The sequence below is a fragment of the Amia ocellicauda genome, chromosome 5 (assembly GCF_036373705.1).
Source record: "Amia ocellicauda isolate fAmiCal2 chromosome 5, fAmiCal2.hap1, whole genome shotgun sequence".
Classification (NCBI taxonomy): Eukaryota; Metazoa; Chordata; class Actinopteri; order Amiiformes; family Amiidae; genus Amia; species Amia ocellicauda.
In genome coordinates this window covers 34,338,566-34,350,636 of record NC_089854.1, presented here as the reverse complement: position 1 = coordinate 34,350,636, position 12,071 = coordinate 34,338,566, and the positions used below count along the sequence as shown (strand labels likewise).

General features: G+C 43.4%; 1 protein-coding gene across 2 annotated transcripts in view; it reads left to right on the top strand.

The window, feature by feature from the left end:
• ogfod3 (2-oxoglutarate and iron dependent oxygenase domain containing 3) overlaps positions 1 to 11,286 on the top strand; it is a 60,905-nt gene extending 49,619 nt beyond the window's left edge. The window contains exons 9-10 of one of the 2 annotated variants that reach the window (XM_066704879.1): positions 9,325 to 9,377; positions 9,845 to 11,286. In XM_066704879.1, coding sequence (XP_066560976.1) covers positions 9,325 to 9,377; positions 9,845 to 9,925 — 134 coding nt within the window. In that variant the 3' untranslated portion in view covers positions 9,926 to 11,286. Of the gene's footprint in view, positions 1 to 9,324 lie in introns of both variants that reach the window. The other variant, XM_066704878.1, reaches the window with a different exon arrangement.
• Positions 11,287 to 12,071: the final 785 nt, after the last annotated feature.

Genomic DNA, 12,071 nt, shown 5'->3' with positions numbered 1-12,071 from the left:
AAAGAAACAATTAAAAAAGAAAAAAGAAAAAACAAACAAAAAAAGTCTAATGCATTTTAAATTAAACCCAAAAACGGTCAATGTATTTGACAACAAAATATAACAAAACTCTACCAAAAACCCTAAACAATTGTGATTTAAAAACAACTAAATCTTTAAAAACAATTAAGATTCGTTTTTTTTTTTTTTTTTTTTTAATCTTTTTAAAACAGTCATCCATAAAATCTTTAAAAGATCTTGGACTCGGGCTCCAGCAGGGGGAACTAACCGTCCCCGGAGGTGGGTCCCATCATGGGATCCTGAGCTCCCCCAGATCTTGTATGCGCCAGTTCTTAAAGGCTTCCTCCTTGCCCCTCTGATGGACCTCCAGATTGACGTAGTCTTTTACAAACACCATGCCCCTCCGCGCGATGACAATCGGGTCCAGCTCCTGCTTATTGAACAAGCAGATGTTCCGTCCCTCCCACAGTGCCTGCTTCACTGCGCAGACGACACGCCACCAGCACCTCAAGGTAGATGTAGAGATTCCCTTGGCTGGACCGTATAGGATCTGCTGGGCGGTCGCCCGCGCAGAAACGGCGAACCTGTGGAGGAACGGAGAAAACAGGAGCCAGACCCTGTGGGCGGAGGGGCACTCACTAAAGATATGAGCCTCCGTCTCCTTCCCCAGGCAACCCTTATAGGGGCAGGTGTCATAAGGAGCTATGCCCCTTCTGTGCATAAACACTCGGGTGGGGAGACACCGACTCACAGCCATCCAGGAGACATCTTTCTGTGTGTTCGTGAGGCAAACGTGCGTAGCGTTAGCCCAGATAAACCGGCAGGTTTCGGGAGGGAAATCTTCTATCCGGCTGGTCTCCTGGGCAGATCTCATCTGACTACAGATGGTCTTGTAATCCCAGGAGGCCAGCACGACTTTATGGAGGCCTACTTCGAGCGCAAAGGCTCGGAGCGCCCTGTAGAACGGCGGGGGATCCCACGAGTGCGGCCTGGTGTTGTCCATGGCGCAGAGGCCAAATGGTCTCAGGCTGCTGGCAAAATAAAAGCGGTTCATGAGACTCACTTTCTTGCCAGCAGCCTGGATGTTCTTGACCACATAGGCCAGCCCCTGCGCCTTTATCAGCCGCACAACGTCCGGGACCCCCCTACCTCCATCCAGGGTACCCTTCACCATCTGCACTCTTTTCAGCCTCTCCATTTTGCTCCCCCAGACAAACCGAAATATAATTCGGGTCACTAGTTTTGCGATAACCTTGTCTGGGGGGAAGATCATTCCTACGTAGAGGAGTATCGGGAAGAGGATGGCCTTTACGACCAGCACCTTACCAGCCATCGTCAAGGTCCTTGTGCTCCAGCCGTGGATCTTCCTTTGGACCTTTGCTATGGCCTCCTCCCAGCTCCGGGTGCCCGTGTTGGTCCCGTCGATCGTGATCCCCAGAACCTTGATAAACGGCTTCACAGGGAACACGGTCGGCGGGCCCCGGCCGACAGGCCATGCCCTGGAGAGGTAGACCTCGCTCTTGGCCTTATTCACAGCGGCCCCCGTCGCCCTGCAGAAGCCGTCCAGCAGTTCCTCGACCCTGGCCACGGACGGAGCGTCCGTGCAGACCACGGCCACGTCATCCATATAGGCCAGGGCCTTCAGTTGCTCTCCGCCGGAACCCTGGAGATGGAAACCTGTCACCCGGACGTCCCGGCGGATCGCCTGCATGAACGGCTCCAAGCAGAGGACGTACAGCAGGGCCGACAGGGGACAACCCTGCCGGACCCCCGACCTGACCGGAAATGGTTCGGTCAGGTGGCGGTTCACAAGGACCCTGCTGCTTAGGCCGCTGTAGATGATCTTGACCCACTTCCTCAGGCCAAGAGCGAGACCCATCCTCTCCATAACAAGCTGCAGGTATTCGTGGCCCACTCTGTCGAAGGCTTTCTCCTGGTCCAAGCTGATTAGGACCAGGGGAAGCCCTCTCTCGTTCGAGTAGGCCACGACATCCCTGAGCAGCATGGCGTTGTCGGCCGCCGATCTCCCCCGGGCACCACAGACCTGGTCGGGACCCACGACTTGAGGGAGTGGCCGCTGCAGCCGGAGCGTCAGTGCTTTGGCCAGTATCTTGTAGTCGGTGCACAGGAGGCTGACTGGCCGCCAGTTCCTCAGATCTTTCGGGTCTCCCTTCTTGTGAAGAAGGGAGAGGATACTTTTCTTCATCGAAGGGGCCAATCTGCCCTCTCTGTACATCGACCCCAGGACCTGGCCCAGATCTTCCTTAAGCACCTCCCAAAAGATCTTATAGAACTCAGCAGGGATCCCGTCGGGACCCGGTGTCCTTCCAGAGTTAAGACTCTTTATCACCTGGGAGAGTTCAGTGGTGGTGATCTCTGGATCCTCCTCCTCCTCCTCATCCCCCTCATTGCGGGACTCCAACAGGGACAGAAAGTGATGGATCAGATTTTGATCCACCACCTTCTGGTCGTACAATTCCCTGTAGAAATCCCGCACCACTGTCTCAACAGCCTCTCTGCCCTCCACCTCTTGCCCCGAGGAGTCGATCATGGAGGACATTGCAGGCCGCCTCTCCTTCGTTTTCTTGAAGAAGAAGCGGCTGCATTTCTCATCGTCCTCCATGATGCGGACCCTGGAAAGGACCTTGATCTTCTCTTGCTCCTCCCGATAGAGGGCGGAGAGACTCAGTTTGACCCGGGCCACCTCCTCAGCTAGGTCGAAGCCTCTGAGCTGTAAAAGACTCAGGCGCTGGAGGCGGGCGTTTAGATGGGAATATCTCGCCCGCCTCTCGCGAGCTTTCCGTTTCCCCAGCTGAATGAAGTAGCCCTTGGTTCTTTTCTTCATCATCTCCCACCACTCTATGGGAGAATCAAAAAGGTCCTTCAGGGTCCTCCACTCCTCGAGGCGTCTGCTAAAGGTCTTAATCACACGAGGGTCATCGAGCAGAGAGGTGTTGAGCTTCCAGACCCCAGGCCCCGACTCCCGTGTGCTCGGAATGAGCACCTCTGTCGTCAGGAGCCTGTGGTCTGAAAAGAAGACCGCCTCCGAAGACATGGCGGTCCTCTCCAGTGGCTTGCTGAGGAGGACGAGATCTATCCTGGAGAAGGAGGAGCCAGAAGAACTCACCCAGGTGAACAAGGGGACCAGGTCCCGACCGAGTTCAAAGTCCTCCACGAACGCAGCGAGGTCCCTGCTGGATCTATCGTTGCGGGGCTTACTCCGGTCTACATCCCTCAGAGCACAGTTGAAATCACCTGAAATGATAACTGGCAAGGTGCCGATCAGGAGCGGGCGTAGCTGAGGGAGAAAGAGGACTCTCTCTCTCTGGCTGGTGGGGGCATAGACATTGACCAGCCTCAATACAGCCCCCTTGTATTTAAAATCGAGGCTGGCCAGTCTGCCCGCCTCTATAACCTTGAATGTTTTAACTGTTAAGAAGGGGTTTTTCAGGAGTACGGCAATCCCGTCCGCTCGGGACACATTGGACCCCGACCAGAAGGATTCTCCTAGGGTCCAAGTGTCCCGGAGATCTTTGTATTCTTTTTGGAACGGGATGCCGCACTCCTGCAAACAGATAATATCCGCCTTCATTCCAGCCAGAGAGTTTAAAACATCGGTCCTCTTTTTCACCTCAGCAATGCTCCTCACATTAATTGAAATAATGGTTAATGCCATAATGGCTGTGAGGGCAATTACCCGCTCCGTAACAATCATGTAAAGAAACCTTTCTCTTCCCCACTCCTCTCTTCTCCCTCACCTAGCTTAGCGCTAGCACCCATCATTTCAATCATTTGCCTCACCGCTTGATCCTCTAGGAAGACTATGGGGGGGGCTCGGCTCCCGCCACCCGGTAAGGCGGGCAAAACTCCACTGGGCTCAGGGCCCGTGGTGCTGGAGGTTCTCCCTGGTTCCTTTGAGGCCGAGGCCCGACGAACAGATGGCAGGGCAGAGGCTTTATGTACAACTGGGGAGAAAACTGTATAGACCCCGCTAGTCGTTCTTTTAACTAATGGTGGGGGAGGGGGTGGTCTCTCCCTTCCCGGCTGTCTGCCGCCGCAGGCCTCCTCCCCCAGCGCCAGTGACCTTGCCATCACGTCCCTGATGTCTTTCTGGGAAAGGACACTGGCGCCGACTCTCATCTCCTGAGGTCCTGCGGCTCTCCCACTACTGCCGGGAGGGCATACCATTTCTCTTGGCAGAAAGATAGGATCTGCATTCACCCGTAGCATTTATTTTTCATGTATTTAGCCACATTTTGCAATTATCTTACCAGACCAACACCGTCCACTCTCCTATGGTGTAACTAATAAGGAATACTACACAGTTGTTAGGTAAACTCTTACATTATTCTTTGACAGTCTGATTGGAGCAGTAGTAAGAGAAGATATGCAAGAGAATAATTAATACTGAGAGTAATCCTTAAGAGTCATTGCTCCCTTTTTCAGCTACTCACTCAAGTAACATTTTAGGAAATAAGATGCAGAATAAGTGTGAATTGGTGTGCCTTCCCCTAGCTAGTGAATTGAGTTACACCATGGTCTGATCCTTTCCCTTGGAGAAGTCTATCTATTCCCAGGCAGTTGTTCTCATGAATTAAACTCCCCATTTCTTGATGTTATCCTATTATCTCTGACAACTGGAAAGTCATTATCTTGATTATGCTAGGCCTGTAGGCTCTGAAACCACTTCTGCTGTAGAGAATTGATTCTATTGAAGGGCTAAAATCCCTTCCCATGCAAGTGTGTGGGCAATTTAGCTTGCAAGGAGGTTTTGGAGTTGAGAAGAAAATAATTTATTTCAGAGCAGTTGTCGATTATTATTTTATTTTTAATCCCCTATTTATTTTATTATGCCGGACTGTTGTGTAGTTTATTGCGCTGGTGGATCCCGGACATTCTGTTTCTTAATAAAAAGTCGCAAGCACTTTTACACATGAAGGCAATTTTTCAATTACAGTTAACACACTGTAACTGTTCTGGTTCATATTGCCATGGGGACAGTAACATGTTACTTGGAAATTAATAGGAGGGTGACTTGGCCCATCATTTAATAACATGTTTGGTCCACTTCCTCTTGTGTGCAGTGTTGGTTACCGTGGTACAAGCAGGACTGCTGCCCTGGGGTTAATTGAGAAATCAGCTGGATACGTCCCTGGTTTTCAAGGACAGTTTCACACAAGCAGGTTAAAGACATTGAATCCCTGTTGTCTTAAACAAAGTTATCATCGATGGAATTTGATTCAGTTATTTAAAATTCTCAAGGTAATCAAATTTATATCCAGGAACTACATAAAATGAGGACCAGAGGTGACCATTAGAAATGTTGTTTAAGTACTTATAGGAATTAAAATGGGAGACACAAAACAGTGTGGGGGGGTTGGACCACATTGGCAAAGGGGAGACCATAGCACAGGCATAAAGAGAAGGACAAAAGCAAAGGCACGGAAGCGTTTCAGGCATCATTTAACAGTAACACAAAGACGATATGAAATATGCTTAGACTTGCCTGTACAATAAAAAATAAGACTCCTGGATTATGCTTTTGTGTTCTGCATAAGAGAAGAAACTAAATTGAATCCTGTAGACAAAAGCCTTACAGCTCAACTATTTCCACGCTATTCCAGAGAGAATTATTTTCTGTTCTGCTGTTCCCCGCTCACGTCAATGTGTTTTTCAGCCAGGCCACTGCTGCCTATAGAAATGAGAGTTGATTTCAATCTGCACAACCACAGAATAGAGATGTTTGACAATGGTGGTCTATAGATACCTCTTTGCTGTAGAATAATGGAAAACTTTTCACCATTCTTGGTTCGATTGCAAAGATTCTCAAAAAGACTGATGCATTCTGCGGAAGACATGTCCAGTATATCGTGAGGGGGCAGTTGACAATGGAATGAATCACCTATGTATTAAATATTAAATGCAAGGGTCACAGTGCTCATTTAACCTAGTCTCCACTGGGCTCTGTTCTCAGAGCATAAATGATACTCCAATACAGAAGGATGTAGTGCTGCACACAATTATTAGTAATTTATTCAGGTGTTTTTTTTCTTGGTGTAGAATGACACAGACTGTAGTGATTTTATGATAATATTTGAACAGCTGCAATAAGTTATTTCAATTAAACCTGCACAATGAGAAGTGAGGGAAATTAATTCCCCTAGCTAGAGAGAATTATTCTTGTCATCTAATTTTCCCATCTTTCTCACCTGAGGAATTGTTTTTCCCAATTTCTTCCCCCGCTTGCAGTAATTCTTCAGTTTCACATGTCCATCACTTCAGTCAGAGTGTCTCGAGTGTCTGCCAGCAAAACTAAACTAAAGTGGCTTTTGAGAATGAATTCCTGCTGGTAACTGGTTGATCAAGCAGCTAGTAAGTTTCTCTTAATCTCTTAATTCTCTTTTAGTCATGTTTGCATGACACATATGTACATTATTTATGTATGCATATAGCTTATCCCATGTTACTCTGAATAAAAGACAGTCTCGAATAAGTGCCAAATTTAGATATCAGTAATTTATTAAACTTTGCTCCCAATTATATGGAATTATTTTCTGACACCAGCACATTTAATTAAAAAAGCTACAAAAGTAAAAAAAACACCATATGGCCAAACATGACAAATGGAAGAATAATGCACTATATAGACTTAAATAAATTTTATTTAAAATACAGTCACACTCCCATATGTCTTAACTACCAAGTTGTTAAACAGCTGGTCAGTCGCCCTTGTGGACTTTTGGCTTTCAGTTGAAAAGCCTGGTTATGGGAGCTCTTCCTCATTGTGATCAAGCTGGAAGTGCACATATGGCTGTGCAATCCACATAAATAACCTTAGAATCGATGTCTAAGCAATTCATCTGCTTTTAATAACCTTAATCTTTTAACCTGAAGATTAAGCATTTATTCAAGGTAATACGGTATGTATACAGAAATTAGCATTTATTCAAGGTTATATGGTGTATATATAGATATTAGAACATTAAACATGAAAGTGAGCTTTTATCTCACGTCTAAAATGCAGTTGGGTATAGTATAAAAGCACAAACTAGAAAACTAGACAGGCAATTTAAAGGTAATGGAGATGATGGTGAGATTAGCCTCGGTACCTGTATTGATCTTTCGGCAAACTCCCATATCTGAGACAAAATCATAAACACTATTGTATTGTTTTGTGTGCTTGTAACAAAACAGCAGAGCCCAAAGTCTAGTGGGCATGCTGTGTGTAGCACCACTCAACAGCTTCTTTTCTAATCATAGACATTTCTTGGCGTTTGGAGCTTTGGGGACAGTTGACAAATTGGTATTCATGTTGCCAAGGGTCAGGGCAGGTTAACTGGCTTCGGGCAGGCAGGCAGAGTGTGCCAGGGGTTGAGTGTTGTGCTCAGATCTTCAATACTACCTGTTGATCAGGGTTGCTGGGTTAATGAGGATTCCAGCCAGGCAATGAAACTGGAGGACGCCCACACCTGCTGCAGGTCACCTGTCACAAAATGTAGGTGAAGTACATTTTTTTTTTAATATAAGGCAGCATTAATAAAGCACAAACTTTCGATTTCCATAGGTTTATACTCGGCTTTTACAGAATGTTTCATATACAGCTGCCTTGTTTGTAGGTAAGCACAGGCATCTTTTTATGTATCTTTTCTGGGCTCCTCAGTGGCTCAACCAATAAAAGCCTCCTCTCCAAACAGGCTTCCCAATGGGTAGGTGTGTAATTGGCAGAGTGCTGCTGGGGTTGGATGGTCTCCAGTCAGCTTGGGATTCTTGGGCTAGTCACATTATTGCGACTCCTGTAGCGTACTGGACACCTGAGCTGTGCAGTGTTATTTATCAGTGAAACCTAGATTAGTCAGTCAACACAATGGTGTAGCTTTACGGTTTGTGCTGTCCACTCACAGTGGGAAACGAAGTGGGTTGCTTGACACCATGCATTTCAGATGACAAGTATGTGTTTACTGGCTTCATTCCTCTCACGTCAAGCACAGGGGTTGCAGCAGTGACCCGAGTTGATTAACACTTGGGAAGGTGTGAAAGAACGCAGTAATGGCCCAAGCTAAATGTAAAATGAAAGATGGAGAAAAGGCAGTGCACACACTTTTGGGTCTTATAAAATAAGTTATTTATTTATGTATTTTGATTTAATTTCACAAGCAAGAAGCGAAACAGTCAAACACGACACAGCGACCAGTATCAGGAGATCCACATGAAGGTTTTCAGTCAAGTCAGTTAGCACCAGCGCACAAAGGTAGGAGCCGAGAGAAATTATTAATGACATAACCTTTTTGGTTGCTCTTTTAGTGCAGCAAAACCTCTTTCTACCCTTGAGCAATCTGAAATGTGCCTGTAGGTGTGCAGGGTAGCTATCAAATAATTAGGTCATCATCAGAAGGCACTTTACAAAGAAAACTTTTTGTAAATTGGGAGATACAGAATATATATATTTTTTAATGAACATCCACTGTACACTCTATAATTCTGTAACTTCTCAGCAAAAGGCATCTCCACTAATATTATGTTCTGTGTTATCTAAATTCTTTGAACTAGTTCAACTAGCTACTTTAAGTTGGATCAGGTGAGTTACACCTGAAACAATGGCCACGATTAGTAACAACAATGTGTTGTTCAATTGAGGTATCTAATCATGAAAGACAGGTTTTATGTAATGTTTACGGTTTGTATTGTTATATCAAATTAGCATCTGTACTTAGAGTTTAGTGATTGTTCAGACCAAATGGCACAGGTTGTCAGTAATTACATATTGTGCTGTGTGTTTTGTCATATTTTGATTGTATTCAGACTATTTGCAAAACCTGCAGATATTAGTTAGTTAGTTCTGGTAGAAGAAGCTTGTGGATATATTCTTATTGTCACAATCTGCTGAATCATGATTCAGCAGGAAAACCTCTCCCCAGTTCAACTGCTTTGAATTTTTAGAATCTGGTAAAATTGGTGTTGCGGTACAATTACAGTTCAGCTATAAACCTACTATCAAAAAGGTACTAATTCACTTGTTTATGTATCATTATTTATCTTCAACTGACATTTCTCCTGTTGTTTTTGCATTTATGGAGCAATTCCTAAAAATGTATTTTTATATTTTTTTACATGCCTTTTTACTGTCACTATTGTGCAAATTTGTTTTATTTTAATGGATTACAATGCAACAAAATGCTCAAATGGAATGATTGAACCTATATCACTGTAACACATCTCTCTCTCTCTCTCTCTCTCTCTCTCTATCTATCTCTCTCTCTCTCTCATATATATATATATATATATCTCCAACCCTTTCCAATCTGTCCATCCTCCTCTCCGCTCCAGGTCGAGTCTCATTCTTCACCTCGGGCACAGAGAATCTGCACCGCGTAGAGAAGGTTAGCTGGGGGACCCGTTTCGCCATCACGGTGTCGTTCACCTGTGACCCAGCCCACTCCATCAGTGACCCTGCCCTTCCTTAGAGCAGGTCACTCTGCAGAGAAACGCTGTCCCCTGCAGGCTGGAGGACTCCTGGAAACGTAAAAAACAGGAGAACAGGGAGGGTGGGAAGAAGAGAGAGAGAGAGGGGTGGGGTTACCATAAATGGCAGCTTTGATAAGAATTAAGGTGCCTTTAATTTCTGAGGGGGTGATACCTTTAAGTATACTTGGAGCAGTCAATTTTTACATTGAGAGAAAGCTGCCATTGAACTGTGAGTGGAGTTCTACTTGCCTTCCTCAAGGGTGTAGAACAGCAGTGGTTTGAAGTGTACTATTGTTGGAGCTTCTTCATTCTGTGTGTAGTTTTTTCTTTGTGTGTAACCACATGCAGGCCCCGTCAGGAGTTTTTCTCTTTAATCAAACAGACCCTGCAGTGCCGGCCCAGGAGCAAAGCAATAAATCCTCCTGCTCAGAAGCTGCTGCAGAAACGCTTAACACTGTTTTAATAAAGGATGACATTTGACCAGGAGTAATACAAGGTCCTACTAAACCCCAAACCAGACCAAAAGGAAGGGGATAGTAACCATGTTAATATTATGATAGGGTTATTAATATACTCTACTCCTATCTGTATCCTCTCATCCGCATTGATATCTATTTGTGTTTGAAATTAAACCAAATATTCTCATTTCATATATGTTTAGCCTTGGAATGAATATTTGTTAATTATATTTTGTCCTTTTTTGAAAACAGCAATGTGGAGTAATTTAATTTGTCTTCCCTTATACTTGTTTTAGTTCGAGCTTTTCAATGTTATGTGAATCAAGCATTTACCAAAATCCTTTTGTTGTTCCATTGTTTGGGCATGCCAGAGTTTATCCCAGACTGTATTTATTGTCTTCTGGTTAATCAAGACATATTCTGCATCATCTCATCATTAAAGATTTATCTCACTCCAGTACCTGGTCTTACCAGCAGGATAGAAATATGCCTTATCACTCTGATCCACTTTAGGGAAACCCAGGGTCACATAGCATTGAGACCTCACATCCAAGTAGACAATCTAAGGTGTATCATGAATGTAAATCTAAAAGCCATCAATTCATTTGACAATTGAAAGGCTTTAAGATCTCCTGCAATGGAGGGGTCTCCTCAAAGTCAAACAGCTTATTAATTATTATGGGATCAACAGAAGTATATAAGTAGGACCAAGCATCTTTCTCTGTGGGTGAAACTGAACAAGATAAAGTACTTCCATGAAATCTAGCTCTGCAAGGCTTTTATTTTAATGTCTTAATTTTTTTAGGATAAAATGTTCATTGTTTGCAATATACATGTTTGCTTCTCGATTTGATGTTTTATGCATCCAGTATATTTGTCACTGCTTAATGACTGTTGTGCAGATGGGGTGTAAATATTTGTAGATATGTGTGCTACATATGTCATCAACCTACAGGATCTGGAATAAAATGTGACATAGACCTTTGTGTAGGTGTGGGTGTTGTTGTGGTCTGGGCAACATTGTGATATTCTTGTCCAGGTACATTCAACATTATCCCATAAATCCATAAAGGAGAGGGGAACATTTCAGCGATGTTATTAGTATGGTTAACACAGTAAATTACTGCCATATAAAATTGAAAAACTTTTGGAGAATACGCATTGTAGAATTATGTTCTTACCCCATTTAATGTTGAAGCAGTTTTCTCATCATTTCAAATGAAAATAAACTTATTTCTTGCAAAATCTTATTGCAATCGCAGGATTTATAGCAACTGTCTAGTAAAAGACTAAAGGTCCTTGGATTCCATATAAATAACTTTGTTAAATTTTCTGTACATTTCAATAAAGTTGTGTGTATGAGGTATTACTGTTTTTTTTACTTCTGTAATGGCAATTATATATTACAGTACATTTAAAATGAATTGATTAATAATTATCCAGGTGGTCTCATTAAATGATCAAAATAAAATGCTATGATTGAAACCCCAAATATATATATATATATATATATATATATATATATGTATATATATATATATATATGTATATATATATATATATATATATGTGTGTGTGTTTGTGTGTATGAATTGCATTGCAGACAGGAGCTCCTTACAGTGACGTAACCCCTCCGTGAAATCACAAGAGTGTATAAACCTGCGTCTGGAGACCAGTGCCCTACTGGGTGAAGCTGTGTGGTGCGGTTCGAATCCCAAGCCAGGGGCACATGCTACACATGTATGTATATATATATATATATATATATATATATATATATATATCTGGGGAAAGGTTTTAATCCAGTCGATCAACAAAGGAAGATGATGATATATATAGAATACTGTACATATTTAAGTATCTTTTCATCTACTTCAATCTTCTTGATTTTCACAAAGCTTTTGAACATGATTTTGGTTTTAGTTATTTTGTATTACTTTCATCTGAGAGTTTCTGACTTTGAACTAGGACTTATTTTGGCAAAAGTGTCATAAGCAAATTGTAAGTTATTCAAATAATCTGTTTATCTTAATTCCTTTTTCTTCCCAGTCCAAACTCATAAACACTTCAAGTGTTGTAAAGAAAATCCACGTACTCCTTTGAAGATCTTGATCTTGTCAGGGTCTTGATGGAGTCTTATCCTTAATAAGA